Genomic DNA, 22,164 nt, shown 5'->3' with positions numbered 1-22,164 from the left:
AGTTATCCAGTGACGTGATGAACCCATTTGATGAATTAATCAAAAAGGGGGTGGATCCAATGATTGATTGATTGATGGCTTGGCTTCACGAGCAAAGATTTGGGAAGGGCTTTAACCATGCTTACTACAAGCACGATGACCAAGGGCATGTGGGATATCCAAATCTGGTTGGAAAAAAAAGGCTGCTTAGGCAATCAGGAAGTGTCCAACCATGACTGTCAACTCCTGAGCAATCTCGAGCTATCCATGCACTGGTCCGCCCACATGCAGCGTTGGATCTCCAGCTTCCCATGCACCTTGTCACCTGCCGTTTAGACCCTCGCCTGTCCATACAGACAAGTGAGATTAAGCCCTTCCAGCCTGCGCAGTGGATATTTTTTAGGTGAAGCGCAGCTTGCGCAGAACTAGCCCCACTCTTACACCTGAGGTTTAACTGCCAAGGCCTAGCTAGCTAGGATGGTGACAGCAAAGTCCACAGGTCATAGGTTTTGTAAGAGTGCCCTTCTCTTTGATGGAAGGCCATACAAGGCTAGACGAGCTCCGTCAGCCCGGGTTTGAAGATAGAAGTTTTCTTGAACAAACGGATTTATTTGTGCAGGGGCAATTCAAATAATTTGAAATAATGCTGCAGTATTTGCACTTTAAATTAGTTCAATTTATGGAAACTGAGGTGGGAAAAAGGGGACCCTCAGTTCTGCAGCTCTTATTTGGATAATTAATGGTATGTAACAAGTGGAGAGTGCCTCAAGGTATGCAGGAGCTGAAAATGTGATTGAGGCAATGCTCACTTAAGTTCTGTGGTCATGACTACCTGCAATTTGTGCCTATAAATTCTAGCACAGATATTTATTTCCAGTGCCATGGCACTGAGTCCTGGAAGCTTGATGGGGGAGAGAGCAGTACTGCCTTACAGAATTGTATATAAACACTTCTCAGTAGCCTGCAACTTAGGTGTAAAGCAGTTTTATACTTTCTTTTAAGGTAAAAGAAAGCAAGAGCCATACTATTTTGGTTCTACAAAAATCTATGACTAGATTTTCATGATGGTGGTAGTCTCTTTTTGTGGGTCAGGCTCATATGAGCTACTTGGGCTGGCAGGGTAGTAATTTAAGCCTGGTGTCTGTTGTCCAGTTCTGTGAGACACAGTGTTCATGAAAGTGGTTTTGGCACTGGAAAGAAGTCCTTAAATTTGAATCTAGTTTTAGATAATTTTGGCATTTAACAAATATTCTGTAAGGTTACTTGGTGCAACTCGGGATTTTCTATGGGTCAAGCTGTAAATGGCTTTCAGTCTCTTCTAAAACACTCAGTGTGCTCCTGTAGGTGATTGCTTGGAGAGCATTCCTTCACTGAGAAAAGAAGCAATAACTCAGAACAATTGGAAGGTCAGATAGCCCTGTCTAGTTTTCCAGCATTTTAAGTGTCATACCAAGAGGTTAAATACTGCTATGAAATTACTTTTTTTGAAAAAGCCAGAATTCTTGGATGCTTTATGTAGGCTACTGTAGTCCTAAGGACACCAGGTACTTTGCTTTTGTAAGCTTTAGAATAATTTCTTAAGTGTATTATCAAGACAAGAAAGTGAGAATAGCTGTGAATTGGCAGTATTAAGGATGTATTTAAATCTTTCCAGGTGCACTCAGATGTCATGTGTGGTATTATGGTAAAAACATTAAATTAAGGCTTATGTTATACCATATGGCAGGTGCAGTGCTTGATTTGGTTTCTTGTGGCTTAGTTTGGTGTTAAGGGGTTGCTTTTGGAAATGGTGGAGCAGCTGTGTTACTTACCGAGCAGCTTTCAAGGTTTCTGAAAGGAAGGCTAACAGATTCTGGGGATGTGCCTGTATTTCTGTCCTGTTCTGCTGATGTCTATGGTACCGTTCTTTTCATGGTAAGAGACTCAAAATTTGTTGAGAAGAATGGTGATGGTTATGGATAAGTAGGGAAGGACTCTTCATGTAAGGTGGGACAGAACATGAAGTAAAGCCTCGTATGAGCAGATCCTCAGAGGGACCAGTTAAATTCATCCTTAAAGTGACACGAAGAATTCCAGGAATGTCACAGGTGAATTTGAATGTCAGCAGAGGTGTTTGAAATAGCCCTCTTCATCCTCAAAATTCCTTCTATTAATTGACTGTCCTTAAACTGCCTTTTTTATTTGATGCTTGAGGAAGTGCATGTTATTGGGGGTGGGGAGAGGAGCTTTAAATCACTTCAGGAATGTTACTGGTCTGATTTGCTTTCTAGGGACACTTCCTCTCCTCTCTGGGAACAAAAGAAGGAATCCTGCCAGAATAACCTTCCTCTTATAATCCAGACTTTCAGGAATGCTGCCTCCCCCACTCTCCCCATCGCACTGTGTCAATGTGCATGGGTGTTTCTGTTCTCCCTGAATTGTATTGCAGAGTATCAGGCCATAGCTCTCCACTCTTTTCTGTTGTTAGGATAATAAAACTGTTTGGGCTTTGGGCTCTATTTCTGATTCTGCAGCAACTTCTCAGATTCTGCAGTAACTTCTCACATGATGACAAGGTGATTCAGTCAATATGCAAAACCATAATTAAATTAATCATTTTAGTGAGCTGTGATAACTTTGGAAAAATCCAAATGAATTAGATTGTTAAGTAATCAAAGTAACTTATCAGTGTTGATAGTCAGCTTTTGTCAGTTGCCGGTTCCTTTTCGTCAAACTTTTGCTGTTTGACCAGATACAATGTTTGGCAGTGTTGCATAGAATAATGAAGTCATTGAGTCATTATCCTCTGCTTTAAAAATGGTAGGACATGAACTAAGGCCCTCACTTTGTATTGAGGTCTATCTGGATGTAGAGGTATGTTAGCTTCTTTCCCAGCATTTAAACCAAAGACAAAACCAATTTTCTATTTCTGAATCTTCTTAACTTGTGTATTTTTGAGTTGGTAGTATTTACTGATTAGAGCAATGGAAAAAACAAGGCTTTTTTACAGTGTTGTTTAGTCATCCTCTCTAACAGATGGTTCAAGCCTTAAAATTTTAATTGTAAAGCTAGTAGCACAGGCTAATAGAATATTTTTTTTTGCCACTTAATGCCCAAATACAGGTAATTTCAGAATGAACTGGTGTCTTTCAGTTTTAGTGTTCAGCTGCTGCTAGTGAAATTTGAAGTTACTCACTAACATTGATAAGTAGATTCATCTGACAAATTCAGGTTAAAAAAAAAAAAAGTAATGAATGGGAGGAGTTTTATATATAACCTTCTGGTCAAGGAATAATAATGGCAAAATCCAGTAGTCCTGCAGTACCTCAAACTTCACTACTTCATATCCTTAGTTATATTGGCTATCTGTGCAAGAGTGGCCTTCATAGGAAATATCTTTCTTCTCAGTGCTAGAAAAATGAGCACCCATTCTTATCTGTATTGCTGGTCCTTCTAATTATCTGCAAAAGTGGAAAACAAAACTTTCTGAAACTGCAGACTTTATGTAGCACAGACAGCTTTTAAGTGTAAATGGATTTTGGAAAGGGTAGTTTATCCAGCAAAACCTTTTTAATAGTTTCTTTGTGTGTGTATATATATATATATACACTATCTATATAATTATTCAGTATAGTACTCAGTGTTAGGGTTCATAGTTACCTGTCAGTGGCATGAGTAGGAGTCTGACATCTACATTACATACAGTGTTGTGATTTAGGCATTTGTTAAAAGACAGACTTTCTTTGCTCTCAGGTTGACAGTAGTAAGAGAGATGCTTGTCTTTGCTGGCTTTCTGCCTGTGCAAGGATGTGCAATAATTCTGTGTTGACTTTTACCTGTGTGCACAGTTTTTCAAGGCTTGGTCCCTTTCACATAATGAACTTTTGTACACCAGACCTTCGCAGACAGGCAGTTACCCACTTAGTACTGTCTCCTTAGCAGTCCTTCCTAAATGTCCGCAATGACTTATTAAGGTACTCATTAGTAAGATACTGTGGTGTGTTTAATAATTTTGACACAAAATTCAACCCCACTAGGAGGAAAAGAAGACAGCTTCTCATAAGATATGTGTTGCTATTGACCACCAAGTAGGACATCATCATTAAAAATATAACTTTTATTCCAGCTGGCAGACTTTAATACAGAGAATTATGAGCCATTTGCATCTTAAATATGTAATCACTGCTGTTTTAATTAGATGTGTTTATTTCAGCATCATAACTGGTGATGGTGAGGATGAAGCAATATACAGTACTGAAGACTGTGAGTTTGCAGCCAAGAAAAGGAAAAAAGATCATTGTACGAATAACACACAATGTAAGGCTGGTTTTTCATTTATTTTAGGAGACTTCTGTAGGTTCAGCAAAATTGTATAATAGCCATTAATTTATATTCATCTATAGAGTAGCCTTCTATGTTTACTTCTGTATTGGGAACAAGTTCTTCTGTCAGAAGTGGTTAAGTCTTAATTGAACTATGGCATTGATCGTCTGTTGTGTGGGGTTTGTTTTTTCCCAAAGGTAATTCATTTAAGAATAGTAATTCCTGAATAATAAATGTCTTCTAATACTAACCACTATTTTGTGGACTAGTTTTAGATTAAATTATTCTGGATGCTTTTGGGAGCTTCTTACAAAAGCAGCTTTATAATTGGTGATGCAACTTCAGAATCAGTTAATAAATAAATGCATTTTGTAGTAATACCTACAGCTCTTGGTGAAGACTTCATCAGGATTGAATTTCTGGAAGAAAAATTATCTTCATTATTTGTATATTCCCAAAATTGTAACAGAGATGGTCTTGCAGAAAGCTGCAAGCTTCCCCAGGCTTGTCTGAGCTTAAAGTGTTTCAAAAGTTTCAAGTGGCTTATATTTAAGAGCGTGCTTTCATTTGATGCCATGCTACAGTTCTGCAAGGTGAAGATCTGCCTAATTGCCTTTATTAGTCTTGTATAATTGACTTCTTTGCAGTATTCTGCAACTCGTTCAACCAAGTGAGTACAGAGCAGGCACCTTTACAGAAGAAAACAGATTAGAGGGGTAGAGTAGTCAGGAACAAAAAGTTGTCTGTTTCTGTACTTTACTGTCTTAAATGCTAAAGAGCCTGTTGGGTTAAAAAAGATGAGGCATTTCATAGGAGAAATTGACTGTTGTTGGTACACAGTTGACAGAAGTTGTGCTACATCTGCCAATTCTGTGCCAACTCCGATTTATAAAATTACTTAATTCTTCCTTTATTTTTTTGAAGTATGTAACTTCTGAAAATTTGTAGTCATTCTCTTCAGCCTTTATAACTTCCTGTGTTAAAACTGTTTTACCATCACTCCTGTCTTATGAACCATTTTATTGAGCATGGTCTGTTTTGTTCAACTTCTTTCTAAAGCAGAAGCCTAAAACGGCTTATATTTCTATTTTAGGTTTTTATCGTGAAAAGTGGATCTATGTTCATAAAGAAAGCACCAGGGAGGTAAGTCCTACATGCAGTGGGTCAATTCCTACAATCTTTGTGCTTCTCAATCAACAAAATAGGGATGGTTACAATTAATCATTAATCCCTTCCAAGTATTTGTATAAATCCAACAGCTTAGAGTAAAAAGTTAAGTAGCAGAATGAAAAGTAGCAAGGAATGAGCATACTTGAACCAAAAAAATTCAAAGCAACAATTTAAGCTTATCTGAAACTAATTTAGAGGGACTGTAATTTTCCTTACAGGTTATAATCTTTCTTGACTTTGAAATGGCTGTTTCACAACTAGGAAAGTTGTTTTTCAAACTGGATACTGAATTTTAGGGCAAAATGACAAGAGTAAGAAGGTCTTGATAAGAAACATGTGAAACATGCCATGCGGGAGCACTGAAAATAAAATCAAAACAAGTTCAGGTATACATCTGAAATGAAATAGGAGATGCTCTTTAAGTAATTTTGTCATAATGCTACATTGAGAAAGGTAGAGCTAAAGTTACATAGAAATCTGCTTCCTTCTGTTCAAGGAAATGTACTTCATGTTAGCATGTTTAAGCCTAACTGTTCAGCCAGAGAACAGCCACAAATATTTAAATTTCAACATTACTTTTGTTTTCTGTAAGTGCTAATTCCTGCTGTTAGCCAGCCAAGTTGTGCATGTTCTAAGTATGCAGCATGCTTGAGTCTTGGATGAGCAAGCAGTGCAATCATGAATTCAGTCATTAACCAATAGGCAGCAATTACTACCACTCTTCAGTGGGTAGTTAACTGTCTCCTGTTGCTGGATTTCATTGGCTTGAATTGTACTGCTATCTTTTCATCACATAATTTACCGAGGAAGTCTATGTAGGAATAAAGTTCAGATAATTATTTATTCCTCTCCTCCCCTGTGCTGATGAGCCATACTAGCGCGCTGCCCTGCAACTATCTCTATCACCAATTGTAGGGTTTTTTCTAGCCTCTTTATGTTCACTCCAAGTCACCTATGTGGCTTTGTAGCTCTAACTATACTTGGCTTATGTGACCCCATGTCATTTTAGGCTGCTGCTACCACCCTAAGTAGTTACACAACTCAAGCCTCTAAAACTTCCATTTTCACCCTAAGTCACCTGTGCAGAAGTATCAAAAGAAAATGCAATTGCTCTTGGTACCTAAGAAAAATTGTGCCTAAAGTTTTAGCACACAGAAAATAAATTCTAGATGTTGAGACCATTTGTTTTTCCAGCCCCAGGAGCAAGTAGCTGTGTTCTTACCCTCAAATATGAGCATAAACTTGGACAGTTAATGCCTACAGTTGTAAGCTCAGGCTGTTGTACAAACAACTCTCCCTTGTGCTGAGGCAAATGGGGAATGTGATTGCCATGAAGAGAGTGCCAGTGCGTGCCCATGCCATAGTAGACTAGATTCCCAGGGCACTCAAATAGCAGTGATTAGAGATTGCATGACTAGTATGAATTTAAAGGCCTTGCTGTTGAGTAATAATGCCTATGCACCTGTTAGTACCAAATGGCATATCTGGTTTCATCTGTTCTACAAGAAACTAAATAAATCTTTAGTCTAGATCCATTATATTTCCAGGGAACATGGTATACATAAGCATTAGTTGCATAGAAGAGTGCTTTATAGAATATTTTCCTCAATTTTATCTTTGTTTCTCTCCATTTAAAGTGTGTTTATTCTTCCTCTCAGAGACATGGCTATTGCACTTTGGGAGAAGCTTTTAACCGCTTAGACTTTTCAAGTGCTATTCAGGACATCAGAAGGTTCAATTACGTGGTCAAAGTAAGCTCTTTATTTTATATGCCTATTTTTAAAATGCTTTTGCTGATGTGCCTATGTGTATAAAAGAAATAATTTTGCCCTGAACAGCAGATTATTTGTGATTGTAATACCATGTTCATATGTAATTTATACTGATGACACAACTTCAAACTGAGCAGTTTTTCTTTGGTGAAAATTCATTGTATTGTTCTGTGAAAGCCTATAGCTTGAGGAGGATGGTGATGGGCAGTGTGATGTGTATTTACAGGGAAACACTGGTGGTAGTTTCTCTTGTTGTTCATCAGTCTGTGTGGTGAACTCTCTTTAAAGGCAAAATAATTCCTATGCAACCCAAAATAGTAAAGCATAATTCATCTTAAATATGCTACATTTTAAATGTGTTTAAAATAGCAGTTTCCAGAAGACTCTTTGATTTGTAAATATTCTGCAGTTTGTTTCTTCCGAAGCTTCTTAACAGTCCTGCGATTCATGGAACACTTAAGCTAGGATGAGATATAGCTGCCTTTACCTTTCTTAATATCCCTTAAAGTTGAACCTCCACCCTTAATTTCCTCTATGTCTAACCAGTTACTCCTTGGAAGTACCTGTTGTGGGAGATACTGATCTTTCTCTAGCCTAAGTTTTTTGTCTTCTAACTTGAGGTAGTAAAGTGCTTTTTCCAACTCTTAGAGAAGCTCAAAATGTGAGAAGTATCAGGACTACAGTTCAGCGGTAAGGCTGTTCACAAATTATGTAGTGATTGGAATGCATCCAGAACTTGAAGAGGCACAAATTAAATAAACATATCAAGAGAACACCCTTACCACTAGGTCGTAGAGTATTTGGAGAGAAAACACTTTCTACCTATCCTTGTAAAGCTGGGACAGTGTATTATACTTCCATAAAAACAAGAGATGTGGGACCATAGGAAACAAAGCAAAAAGGATTTGCTTCCAGGCCAGTGGGTAGGGTGCTTGCTTGTTTTATTCCCTTGCAGTTCTGTTTTTGATATATGTAGCATTGTGGTTTAGAACATTGCCTTGTTTAATGCTGTTTTGGGAGCAGAAACAAGAACCTTGATCTTTCCCAAGGCTTTTCAGCCTCAAACAGTAATAATTAAAAAAAGCACCTAAAGAAGGTGATTTGCGTTATAACTTCAGTACCAAGTGTCAACTTTAGTGCCTCACTTGAATGATGAATATGTAGAATGAATCCAGAACTAGAATTTTATGTGGTTTTGAGATGTTGCAGTGCCTGAGCTGGGTTGCTCAAAAGATTTGGTGGGAACAAAGTCTAACATTGACCAGCCCATTGACTGGTTTCTCCTCTGTTCATTAGCCAGGCTTCAGATTGTTGAGAAAGGTTCAGTACTTTAAAATTCAGAAGTTTGGTGTTGTGATCCAAACCGCTCCTACAGTAGTGGCAGATGTGAAGAAATGAGGATGGATTTAAAATAGCAGGCATGTTTCCAAAATCCTTTTGACATTTTAGAATTTATTTGCAAATTCTTAAATTTTTTTTTGTTTTATGGCTACAAAAACTTAATTATGTCTTTGCCTTGGTTTCTCTGAGGTGATGCAGGCCACCTGACGCAGATGTACAGAAATGATACATCTAAGACCTTAAAAGTTACTGAGCTGCTAAGAAATATGATCAACATGAATGACAGCTGCTGCTTATTCTGTAGCCATAGAACTTGGTGACTCGAGAAACATTTGTGGCGTTGTATCTAACAAGTTACGGCATCTGTAATCCAGTCCAATCTGTAGATGTCAGTAATATGCGAAGTTGCAGCAGATTTATAAAATCGTTCCTTAATCTGCTCTATCAGGTTTTAAGCCAGTTTGCAACTGAGAAGTAGGTCATCTCATGCCTATCTGCTGTACATAAGTTCTCATTTACTTCCCTGAAGTTTTTAGTGGTGGTGATGTTTTCTGTAGATCTCATTTAATGCAGTGCAGCAGTTCCTATTGCTTTTCCTCTAAGAGTTATTCTTAGTTATACATAAACACAATAATAACAAACTTCTATGTGTGTTCTGCTTGTTTCATTTAAGATAGCAAGATATAAATCAAGATAAATATCAAGCCCTACTGGATAGCGTTTCTTTGATCCCAGACCACAGAGATGATTCATTTTGATTCTCTAACTATTATTAAATCATTACTAAAAGTTAAATAGATATCTGCCCAGTACCCTTTTAAGGTGGGATGTGAGGGAAGGAGGTGGGATCAGCTGTTTTTCTATACTTGTTTGTGCTGTAATACAGAATCATAGAATGGTTGGGGTTGGAAAGGAGACCACCTAGTTCCAACCACGCTGCTGTGGGCAGGGATGCCTCACATTAGATACAGTGATCATTTCTTACCTGTTAAATATCTGATAAATTAAGTTGGATATGGATGGTCTTTTTAAAAGATGTTGCCATTTGAATAAACAGTTGATCCAATCAAAGTTAAACTCTCTAGTAGACAACATAAGCCATGGCTATGCACTGCAAGACTGAACTCGTGTCAGATGCTTGTACTCATGCACCTGGTAAAATTGTCCTAATCCTGCCATATTAACCTTCAGTGAAAAGGAGCTCTTTATTAAAATGAGCCAGGTGGAATTTGTTTCTCTGATTTGAACTTTAGTCTGAGTCACATAACTGAATTTTTTAAAATTAATCCAGAGAAATGTACGTACTTGCTTGAACTGGCAAACTGCCAGGGACCTCTATGTGTGCTCCAAATTATTAATCAAACTAAAAGTCTTTGAAAATGCCAATATAAAGGTCCTGATATCTAGTCTCAAAAACTGTATAAATAGATTGCTTATATTTAAATACATCAGGAGAATTATTCCCTCATTTCATAGCACATAACGTTTTGTCAGGGAACATGCAGAGAAGCCAGAAGGAGCGTTATTAAATCAGGGAGAGAACAGGTGTATTCTCTCTTCTTCCAAAGGAAAATTAATGTTGAATGTACTGTCAAAGCAGTGTTTTAGAAATGAAGATACAAAATAATTTTTGGCAGGCTTTTTCCTTGTCTACCTCTGTGCCAGTAGTTGATGCTACAGAACACAGATCTGCAGGTTAATGTTTTGAGCACTCTGTAGGGGATGCTATTTTCTGCTCCCTGCTTTCCCTTTCTGATGTATTGAGAACACTTGTTCTGAACTCAGCATTATGAATAGCAATTGTAAAACTCAGTGCCACACTTTAAATAGTCCTTATCAGCTGCAAAACTGAATCTAAAATGTAAAAAGCAAAGATGTCTGAATGGAGCAAGGGCTGCCTCTAGTAGATACAGCTTGAAAGCTGTGGTTGCTCCATCCCTGGTAGTGTTCAGGGCCAGGTTGGATGAAGCTTTGAGCAACCTGGTCTAGTAGAAGGTGTCCCTGCCCATGGCAGGGGGGTTGAAACTAGATAATGTTTCCAACCTGAACCAGCCTGTAATTCTATGATTCACATGCAGCAAGAACTTAAGCTATTCTGGTTACTTGCCCCTAGACCATTCCCACTGCTCTCACTGTTCTGGTCACAGTGGTTTCAGAAAGAAATGTGTGGACAGCTGGGTGACCCTTATTATATAGTTAAGGGAATGTTACTAATACAGTATGTATACTGGTCGTTATTAGATTACTGTGGTTTCTTCTACCAGCGACCTGAATGTATGAGTAATACAGAATTTTTTTCCCAGTTTAGATAAAATACATTTTGTATTTTACCTTTCCATTAGTAGAATGTAGTGGACTAAGTCCATCACACCTCAGTTTGACCAGTATGATAGTTTTACTCTGAAGTTGAAGTCAGGTAGTTGGTATCTGTTCAGGGTGATGCTCCTTGCAACCCAATCTGTCAGAGGGTTCAGGACCTGGCCACATCAAAGACCACTTTTCTGTCAGGAGCCTCTATAACAAACTCCCTCCATTGTTTCATTACAGCTTATAAGGACCATACGTGTAGCACTGCATCACACATGTAAACAGTAGTATTTGTATTTGAACATTTTGAAAATGTACATCTCTTCATGAGTTGTTAACGGGCTGCCACTGGGAATGCCTAAAGCTTTCCACGTTTTTCCTCACTTTGTTTTCTGAACTCTGTCGTCATGTTTTCACAAAATAGGGTTGCCATGCTCCAAGCTGTTGTAGATGAATGTACATATTGGAAGTGTTTTGAAGACCTCCTTTACTTCTGTCATTCCTCTGACTCTTAATTCTTTGTTCTAGCTTTTGCAGTTAATTGCAAAATCTCAGTTAACTTCGCTGAGTGGTGCAGCACAGAAGAACTACTTTAACATTTTGGACAAAATTGTGCGGAAGGGTAAGACCTAAAGTTTTGTTATCTGGTTGTTCGGATTTAATCACTGTGACTAAAGTACCAGTTTGGCTTTTTGTTTGTGGTCCGTCCATCCCCCCCCTCTTACTTCATTACTATTTTCACATTGTAAGACAACAAAATAGCAATATTAACTTAGTGAAAGATTTCAGACTCGCATTCCCCCAGTTGCATTAAGTTGTTTTCTCTTGATTATTGAATCACGTCTGTTAAAACAGATTGCTGCTGTTAAATGACAGTTAGATTCTATTCACAAACTATTAGATGCAATTAAATTATACTCTTTATGAAATGTGAAAGTTTTTATATTAGCAACATGGGGTTTCTTCAGTTTGCATGATGCACTGAGATTTAAAGTACATAACTGCTTTTCTTTGTTTAAAATAAACCAGCTTTGCATAATATTGAAACATTTCTGATAACCACACTAAATGGAGATGTAATAACTATCAACTTTGAACAGATGAAATTAGATTGGTAAGTACTTGTTCAGCATTAAGTTTATTAAATGTATAGCGTGAAATCTTAATTGTTGGAACAACATTAATGAATGTCATGGTTGGAGTTAGGGCAGCTGTTTGAAACAGCTGAGTTGTAATGATTTCCTCTTAAAAAAAAAAGTGTTGATTAACTTGAGCTAACTGTATTACCTGGGTTAACTCAGTTAACCAAAACTGTATTTTTTGTTTCATTTTCCAGTCATGGAAGACCAATATAATCCACGATTAATCAAAGATCTTCTACAGGATCTGAGTTCTACTCTCTGTATACTGATTAGAGGAGTAGGAAAATCTGTGTTGGTAGGGAACATCAATATTTGGATTTGCAGATTAGAAACTATCCTTCTGTGGCAACAACAACTGAAAAACCTTCAGATGAACAAGGTATGTTATTAAATCATGCCAGAAAAGTAATTGGAGGGGGGGAATTATACTGAACATTGTTCACTCACAAATCATGAACCAAAGTTTCATTTGTTTTATTTGGCTTTACAAAGTAATATGAACTTATTGAAATGTAATCAACTTCATTTTTTAATGTTTTACTAGCTCTTTTCTCATGAGAGCTGCTGCTGTAGTGCTGCTTTGTGATATAGATGTCATTGTTTTCACCCAAATGAATTTCAAAATGTTTGTCTATGGTTTACTACTTTTTAGTAGAGCAAACATAGAGAAAAAATACAGATTTTTAGTTCCAAAGGAAATGTTCTACTACTAAAAAAAAAAAAAAAGTAATAGGATCATAGAATAGTTAGGGTTGGAAAGGACCTTAAGATCATCTAGTTCCAACCCCCGAGCCAGGGGCAGGGATACCTCACACTAAACCATGTCACACAAGGCTCTGTCCAGCCTGGCCTTGAACACTGCCAGGGATGAAGCATTCACAACCTCCCTGGGCAGCCCATTCCAGTGCCCCACCACCCTAACAGGAAAGAATTTCCTCCTTATATCCAATCTAAACTTCCCCTAAGTTTTAACCCGTTAACCCTTGTCCTATCAACTACAGTCTCTAATGAAGAGTCCCTCCCCAGCATCCCTGTAGCCCCCCTTCAGATACTGGAAGGCTGCTAGGAGGTCTCCACACAGCCTTCTCTTCTCCAGGCTGAACAGCCCCAACTTTCTCAGCCTCTCTTCATACGGGAGGTGCTCCAGTCCCCTCATCATCCTCATGGCCCTTCTCTGGACTTGTTCCAACAGTTCCATGTCCTTTTTATGTTGAGGACACCAGAACTGTACACAGTACTGCAGGTGAGGTCTCACTAGAGCAGAGTAGAGGGGCAGGATCACCTCCTTCGACCTGCTGGTCACGCTCCTTTTGATGCAGCCCAGGATACGTTTGGCTTTCTGGGCTGCGAGTGCACACTGAAGCTGGCTCATGTTCATTTTCTCATCGACCAGCACCCCTTCTCCGCAGGGCTGCTCTGAATCTCTTCTCTGCCCAACCTGTAGCTGTGCCTGGGATTGCTCCGACCCAGGTGTAGCACCTTGCACTTGGCATGGTTAAACTTCAGTGTTACTGGGGAATCAAGAAATCAGAAATAAAATATTCAAGGGGCAATTTAACAGGGTTATTCATTAGCACAATTGCTTTTTGTAAAAATGGAATAATGACTTCAGCATCTGGAGTCTGATCATGTGACTGTTCAACGCATGTGGCATGCACTGTTCCAGCTTTTTATAGTGGAAACTTCTGATGATAAGCAGGCATTCTTTTTAATCTGTCTGGGTTGCTCCTGGAGGAAGAAATGGTGCAAGATACTGCTCACAGTAAAGTCATAAACCTGTTTGGTCTGTTTGTTTTCATCTATGAAATTTTGAAATTGCCCTTGCTGTGTGTGCCAGGTATCTGAATAAGACAGCTGATTTTGGAATAGAAAGGAGAAATGGGGCACCCAGTCTCAGCAGTTTTCATATGCCAAGCAGCGACAGCATAGACAGTTTTGAGACACTGCAGTTGCTGTATTTGTTTCTTTTCAGCATGACACTTCCATCTGAGCTTTTTTACATTGGTTGAAATAACCAGTGAGACATCTTGCATCTGTAATACTCACACTCCTGAACAGGACAACAGTCCCAGAGATGTATATAACATATGAGTGACACAATGGAAAGTCTAGTCTATAAGTGAGATGAATAGTTGCGAAATAAACTGATGGAAGTCAGAGCCTGCTGGAGTACGGTTGCTGAACTGCCAGTGCCTTATGATGGAACAGCTCTGCCAGGTGGGGCTGGCAGCTGTTCACACTGCCTCCTGCCCTGCTGGGCTTTGTGCCTTCTGGCAGTGTAGGCTCCAGATTCAGTCATGCAGGAGTTCTGCTGTAGGTTACACCCTTAAAGAGAAAGTTCAGCAGAGTTTCACTCCCAATGAAAACTTTCTCAGATCTCTAATCTATCACCCCCCCCCACACCCCCCTCCACCTCGGTTTTCTCCATTTATATATGCTAGGAACTATCTCCAGACTCCTCTGCATGTGACTTTCATAATGCTTTCATTCTGTATTTCTGTTTTTCAGTCCTACATAGAATCCTAGAATGGTTTGTATTGGAAAGGACCTTAAAGATCATCTAGTTCAAACCCCCCTGCCATGAGCAAGAACTTCTTCCAGTAGACCAGGTTGCTTTGTACTAAATTCTTTAGTTTGTCTTAAGGCAAATTGGCATTTGCTCTGTTTCATAATAAAAATTGAGAAATTGTAGTTATCCTACAAATTATAAATGATTAGTGCATACCTTTATTATAGTTAGGGGTTTAGCATACTTCTCAAAATCAAATTGAATATATCATAGTTTTCAAGACCTTATACTCTCGAATTATTTTGAGAAACGTTTTAAAATTATTTGAAATGTAATAATTTAGTATATGTTTATTTTAACAGTCGAAAAGCTGTAAGATATTAAACTGCAGCCTGTAGCTCCTTCTGTACCTTGAATCATACAAGTTTTCAGCAACAGCAGTTAGAGAAGAATGGTAGCCAAGTGATAAAGTATCACAGAATTAACCATAGATATCACTCAGTGGTTTTGTACAAACTGAAGTAAGACCTGAGACACCTCTACGGGAAGGATCTTATTTGTACCTTACACTGAAGTTTTTTAATGAAAAGTCTTCAACTTTTACTTCCAGCAAGTCAACAATGGTCTTACACTTATCGATCTCCCTCTTCATACACTGAGAAACATCTTACACAGGCTCTCTGATGGCTGGGATGTTATTACTCTGGGTCAAGTGACCCCAACTTTATACATGCTCAGTGAAGACAGACAGTTATGGAAAAAACTCTGCCAGTACCACTTTGCAGAAAAGCAGGTAATAAACTCTATCAAAATGCATGAATTTTGCAATATAGTATACTAATGAAGTGTAAACTTGCACTTTTTGAGATAAAAATGTAATGGTGTGCAGTAATGGTGAAAATATTCTGTTTTGGGGGCTTGTTTCTTACTGAAAACGGTATTCAGCATGTCTGTGAGGTGAGGATAACTTTTGGGCTCTTTCTTTACATTATTTAAAAGATTGTCTACTGTAAGGTGTTTTGTTTTAAACCACACAGTCCCCAACAGGTGCAGTAGAGGATTATCTCTAAGGTGTTTCTTCTTTTAGTACCTAAAGTAGAACTTGTTTTACTAACCAAGGTAGGCAGACAGATTGCTCAAACTTTGAGACTACACAACAGTCTGGTCAAGCCAACATTCTATTTTTGCATAAAAGAACAGAACAGACGCTTGAGATTTTGAAATTAAGAACACAAAGGAAAATGGTACTTTTCTGTCACTTCGTCATAAAAAGCGTTGAAGTAATCTAGGAATGCCTCCAAAACCATTTTCTGATGGCAATATATAATGGGGCAAAATCGGACAACACCACAGTTTTGAGACAACTGCAGTTGTTGTGTTTGTTCTTTCCAGTGTAACATTTCTATCTGAGCTGTTTTACGTTGGTTGAGATAACTGATGAGTTAATCATCAGTTCTTCCTCATCAGAGCTGGAGGAAGAACTTCAAAAACCTAGGACATTCCAGACAGGAGGAAGTGAAGATAACCATTCTTAAATCTGACAGGTTAAAAATGGTACCGTTTGGTCAGTGACCACCAGATTAAGTATTACTGTAACAGGAATGATGGAAGTGAGTATCAATTTACCTAATGTACAGTTGACCCAAATAAGAATTTGGTTAGATGACGGGATTTGGAATGAACTTCATGGAGACTATAGACAAAGGCAAACTGAAAAACCTTCTTTCAGAAGCAGCTCAGAAGAATGCAAGGTGAAGTTATGAGTATAAGAAGTTTTAAGTTTAATGTAGCACTTGAGTAGATTTTGAGGCTAGATGAGGTAAGCTTTTTGAACAGTGACAAAACTGGTGGAGAGGTAGCTGGTATACTCAGGTAATGCTGGGGGAAAGATAATTTAAACATTTCATTAGAAGCAGCTAACCTTGTGCCTTATAAAGGGCACTTGTACATGGTGTTTTCAATGTATTTGTAAATATCCATATTCCATTTCTCATTAGGTTATTAATGATAGGCATCTAATGATTATATTTATTTTCCAATACAAAATTCTGCTTTTTCTGTGTAAAAGTGTCCTACCTTAATAAGCTACAGAGTCACGGTAGGTTGTTTTTCCTGTCCTCTGCAGTATATTGTTGAACTATTTAACAACCACAAAACTATACTTAATAACTGAAGAGCACGTTTGGGGGGGGGGGGGGAAGAGTACTCTACCCAGGGAAGCTATTATGAAACAAAGCGTATCTGAAATCAGAAGGGCAAAGCTATTATGCCCATCTAGGCACTGTCTTCTGAAGAAAGAAAGCCTTTAATGTATTGAGTATTAATCCAGTGCAAGTGGAACAGAAGCTTTTACAAATGCATACTTAGTAAACCTTGGCTGTGTATTAAGCTGAGAGGAAATAGCTCAATTATGCATCTTTACATGTAGATTATGTCCTTGAAGTACATGTATCACTGTTATCCTCCTAAAAAGATCATAAGTAAATATGAAAAATAATCATGTATATACTTTAATACAAAAGAAAAATCATTATTTAAATCTGTTGTTATTGTCTTGACAGAAAACCACTGTTTGTAATGCACAATCATTTTTTAAAATCTTACTCCTCACTTTTTTTTAATATAAAATTAATTACTTACCAGCCTACTTTTTTTCTTGGCAAATATGCCCCCTCCTATTTTTAGTGGTTTACCTTTTTTTTTTTTTTTTTTTTTTTTTTTGTGGCTAGGTGTCTTTCACTGCTTTGAAGATGTATGATGTCAGATCACTAACTTCAAAGAATTCTAGTTACAAAAATCCAGTTTAACCACCTTTTTTTCACAGACCTTTACCTGGGTTTACTATTTTTAATGGTTTAAAAAATATATTAATTTTATGTCTAGTTTTGTAGGCATTTGATTCCATCAGAGGAAGGTCACATTGACTGGAAGCTGATGTACTTTGCACTACAGAAATATTACCCAATAAAGGAACAGTATGGGGACACCTTGCATTTCTGCCGCCACTGTAGTATTCTGTTTTGGAAGGTAAGAGCTTTGAAACAGATAGTCAGAAATAAGTTCAAACAGCTACTGGTAATCATCTGAAGGGAGAAGTAGTAAGATCGTCTCGTCAGCTTTCTCATGTGAAATGTGATCAGACAACTAATATCTAACTTCTAAATAATATATAAAACTTCCATATAAAATCAGTATTAAATTCCAAAGTTGTTCTTTATCTAGCATTCTTATCTCTTGGTATCTGATAACCTCAGTACTTAGAATTGCAAGGAAAAGTGACATGTGGAAAGAGTTGTGCTCTGTGTCTTGTATCTGTTTAACCTCAGGCAAAGCTGTTAAGAACTTACATGAAGTTAGCAATTTTATGACGTACCTTTTCTAATGATGGCATTGCAATCCATGTGTCCCTAATGAGAATTTATTACTATGCTACTTCTACCATATTGGTGTAAAACTATTTCTATAGTCTTTTTTCTGTCCTTTATGAAGCTTGGAGGAATGTTTGAAACTCCATTCAAATACAGTGATTTTGATGTTTACCATGCAGCATATTCTGTTTTACAGGATGATTTTAATTTCTGTAAGACATTTTCATGTTTAGCTGTGTGTGACCACATAGTCCTGCTTTTACTTTGTGTTGCACCGTAATCTAGCTTTCTAGTTAGTGAGACTTCTTTAATTTTATAGCTGAAGGACCAGATCTCTTAGTACTAAGTGGGCAGCAAAGAGAAAGAAATGTTTGAGAAACCTTCTATTTGACAGAAATGAGTTGTTCTTGTATTGTCTTTCTGTGATTTTTAGGAGGAGTTGCCATGTGAGTGTGGGGTGGTTTTTTTTTTTCTTTTCCTGTAGAAAAAAAAACCTAGTCTGTTTAACAGGATGAGCTGGCTTTCATACAAGCAGCATGTTACTGAATTGTGTTATCTTTAAACTGAGTGTTCTTGATATCATAGGAGTTCTTCCAGGTACTAATATGTTTTGCTAAATTAATAGTAGGAAGGTAGGTAGTCAGAATTGGCTGCTTTTGTGAAAGGCTTGGGCATTTGCTGAAAAACCTGTGTCAAGGATGACTAAGAACTATTGATGACAATGAAGTAAGTCTTAAAAATGTTGCTCAGTATGTAAGTTTTCTCTTTGAAACTGGAAAGATTAGCACAGAGCATGGATGCAGGTGGGAATTTCTGGTATCAGATTTGTTTGGCTCATCTGGCTTTGCTGTGTAAAGGGGTAATGCTTTCTAGAGTAAATTTCTCTCGTTCTTATTTTGGTATAATTAAAAGCATAGCACTTTAGTATTAGGAATGAATAAAATGTGTTCGGCATTAAATGTTTAATTTTGGACGTGGCATGTGCCAGTAAGAGGCAGTGAACCTGTACAGGCAGATATCTCGTTACCTTGACTACTCCAATCTACTACTGGAATAATAGCACTCATTTTGTGGTTTTATATTTTTAGGGAAACACAACACAGTAAGTTCTGAAGGTACTTTGTTTGGATTGGTGAGCAGTACCTACTAGATCACCATTCCAGTGCTGACTGCCTCATCCTGGAGATTTGGACAGGTCTTAAAAGTGATGGTGTGGTTACAGATTATGTGCTTCTGCATTAAAATTATATAGCAGGTTTTTAGGATTGGCTGTTTTAACAAGAGCACAGTCAGCAGGTTGAGGAAAGTGATTATTCCTTTTCACTTGGCACTTTAAATTAGATTGCACCTGGGATATTGCATCACTAGGGGCTCCCAGTATAGAAGACACACTGATAAACTGGATAGTGTTCAGGTGAAGGCCAAGTAACCAGGGAGGCTTGAGGACCTAAGAGCCTGCCATGAGAACAGCTGAGCAAAGGAATGGTGTGACCACAGAGGTTGTGCAGTTTCAGTATCATACTTGATTAGACATTATTAAACACATATGAGTGGTTGACATATAATTGTATCTATAATGTACAGATTGCTGTTCTCAGCTGAAGATTTTACTCTGCCTAATTCCATTGGTGTGAAGCAAATCAAAAAAAAAGGAAAAACAAACTTTAAAAAAGAAATCTGTTACTTTACAGGGAAAAGTAGCAAGGTAGCAAGTGTTTGAATCTTTAAACAAATGTAAGCACTGGGTTCTTCAGGTAGTTTGTGATATGTAAAAAAACTGTTTCTTCTTTTAATGGCACACTTAAGAAATTGGGCAACTTTGGCTTTCAAGGGCATTTAGAAGAACTTCAGAGAGCTGAGCACTTCTTGATATTGCATCTTCCTTCTCCCCCCCCCCCCCCCCCCCCCCCCGCAGCCTTCAAGAACAAAACAAAAAACATTGGAATAGCTGCAGAGGAAAAAGCACTTGAGGGATCAGGGCATGGAGAAGACTAGCAGAGGTTAAAAGTAATTGGCTGTGTTACTGCTAATAAGAAATGTGACTGGTCTCCATAAATTATTCTCAGAGATGGAGAAGGGATGAATAAACATGAGACTACTTAGAGAAATTATTTAAGCTAATGAGCTTCCTTGGTGCAAATAAGTTGTAGAAACTAGTTGGTAATCTTAGGCTGAGAGTTGAGTTTCTAAGCAGTGGGATTCAGAAATAGCCTCAAAGCACAGGCCTAGGTGGTGATAAGAAGCCTTCTCATAGGTTTATGAAATGGATAATATAATTGCTGGCAACATGAAAGGGCTACACACAAGAAATTCTTTGTCCTGCATTTTGTGTCCATTTAAAGAAGGCGTTGAAAAAGAAAGGACTGATGGCTACCGAATTGAATTAGCACACAGCTGAAGTAGGGAAATGACTTTTCACATTCCAGTTGGCTATAATAATGTTGCTGTTACTTTTGACAAATCTGTAAGAGCTTTTCAGGAAGTGGCATTTGTATTCCTGTATTTGTTTAAAACCTGTGAACATAGTAATGTTAAATACAATAAGGAGACTCCTAAATTCACTGTGGAAAATAAAATGCTATAATAGAACATCTTGTTCTTTTCAATGTGAAAGGAGGGAATGATTATAAAAACCTCTTTGTATTAAATTACTGTCTTTCAGATGTAACTTCTTGGATTTGTCTGTGATGAAATTGGGGAAAAATATATAATTTCAGTAGTGTGAAAGTAATGGCAGACTGATTATTGACTGATGCTTCAGTGAATGGTTTTTGTGTGTAATATTTCTTCTGTTCCACTAGGCAGCATTGCAATTATGGGCAGTTCTTTTATTTTCTTAGCTCACTCAGTAGTACACTTCAGTTATCCCAGAGGTGATCACAGACACTGAAATACCTTTTCTTCATTCAGTATCCTGGGCTTTATGTGCAATAGTGAGATGGTTTTGCATAAGTGATAATGCTTCACACTTGGTTTTAGTCTTCCTGGGGCTTCTGCTGGTTTTGGTTCTCCAGCTGCTTGTGATTTGCCACAGGAATAGAAGACTGTTTCTAAATGGCGTATGAACAGTAGCTTCAGTAAACTTTAACTCTGCTTCTTTTACTTTATGGCTCTCCTTCCTGCTTCCTTGTTCACGATCTCAAAGGACTACCACCTTGCTTTGTTACTCAAGGTATTTCCTGTGTGTCTCGTCTGTTTTCATTGCTGACTGTTCTGTCATGTCAAAGTGAATAATGTGTCCATTTCTAATTGTTTATACTGTTTTTGCTTTGATTTTTACTTTCCCCATGTCAGTTTAGCAGCAGGAATACTTTATTTCTTGTTTCCCTGTTAGATAAGTTAATGCTGGCTTCCCATCTCAGTTATTCATCAGCTTTGTTTTTTTATTATTGCCATATTCCCTGTTAATGCCATTTAAACTAGGGACCAGAATTCAACTTCCAATTAATATATGTGCATAGTATCAGTGACATCAGCCAGATTTTGCTGAGAAGTCAGTTTATCTGCAGTGTTTAAAAACTCCCTAATGTATTTCATTCAGTATTTAAATCTTAAAAGAGTAACATGAGCCTCAGTTAACTTTCTTTAATGCAAAGGTACTAAAATTGATTTTATTCCATGTGGAATGCTGTAGTCCTACATACCTTTAGGAAAGCAGGTTCCCAAACAGACTGCATATGACTTGGGAGAGTGGGGAGAAGCAGTTATAATGTTGCTTTATGAATGAAGAAATGCTGGAAATGGTTACACAGCAAAGGACTATAGCTTCAAAGGTGTTATGGGAGCTTCTTAATGTCCAGTTATGATAACATTTGAGGAGGAAAACACATTTACCAGTAAACACTCCTGGTGCATTCTCTTGTTAATTTAGAAGAGTTCTGTTTTAGCTTTAAGTAAGTGCACTGAAAATCAATAGTATTTGAACACTATTTATTAAATGTAGTTTCAAGGGAAATAACATCCTTCGTAATTACAGGGAAGTTGTGCTGCTGCTTTTCAGTCCTTATCACTTTTTTTCCCCCACTATAAAAATTACTGCTGTTCTTGATAACTAAAACCCCCCAAGAACTGATCTTATTGAGATTTTTGTTGGGCCTCAAATCCTGACTGAGCAGAGCTTTCGGAAGTGTTTTTATGATGATGTGCAGAGTGAAGCAGATACCATATTACAAATTCTGTCTAAAATATTTAGCAATATAAGCAAGCACTAAAAGCGGATAAATCCTAGCTTCTTTCCCAGAATCCTGATTCTAATGGTGTGTTTCCCTGGAAAC

At 37.8% G+C, this 22,164-nt stretch overlaps 1 protein-coding gene and 1 long non-coding RNA gene across 5 annotated transcripts in view; one reads left to right on the top strand and one right to left on the bottom strand.

Moving 5' to 3' along the window:
- LOC133272942 (uncharacterized) overlaps positions 1–22,164 on the bottom strand; it is a 30,837-nt gene that overhangs the window by 2,913 nt on the left and 5,760 nt on the right. The window lies entirely within an intron of this gene.
- FBXO25 (F-box protein 25) overlaps positions 1–22,164 on the top strand; it is a 29,028-nt gene that overhangs the window by 3,980 nt on the left and 2,884 nt on the right. The window contains exons 3-10 of one of the 4 annotated variants that reach the window (XM_061460700.1): positions 4,172–4,275; positions 5,375–5,424; positions 7,110–7,202; positions 11,400–11,493; positions 12,208–12,392; positions 15,133–15,315; positions 17,406–17,549; positions 21,036–21,062. In XM_061460700.1, the coding sequence (XP_061316684.1) occupies positions 4,172–4,275; positions 5,375–5,424; positions 7,110–7,202; positions 11,400–11,493; positions 12,208–12,392; positions 15,133–15,315; positions 17,406–17,549; positions 21,036–21,062 (880 nt within the window). The remainder of the gene's footprint in view (positions 1–4,171; positions 4,276–5,374; positions 5,425–7,109; positions 7,203–11,399; positions 11,494–12,207; positions 12,393–15,132; positions 15,316–17,405; positions 17,550–21,035; positions 21,063–22,164) is intronic. The other 3 variants (XM_061460702.1, XM_061460701.1, XM_061460703.1) reach the window with 3 other exon arrangements.

The sequence above is a fragment of the Pezoporus flaviventris genome, unplaced genomic scaffold (genome assembly GCF_033815535.1).
Source record: "Pezoporus flaviventris isolate CSIRO_AGI_PZ_B2104156 unplaced genomic scaffold, CSIRO_AGI_Pfla_v1 ptg000031l, whole genome shotgun sequence".
In the NCBI taxonomy this organism is placed as follows: Eukaryota; Metazoa; Chordata; class Aves; order Psittaciformes; family Psittacidae; genus Pezoporus; species Pezoporus flaviventris.
This window is presented reverse-complemented; position numbering and strand designations above follow the sequence as displayed.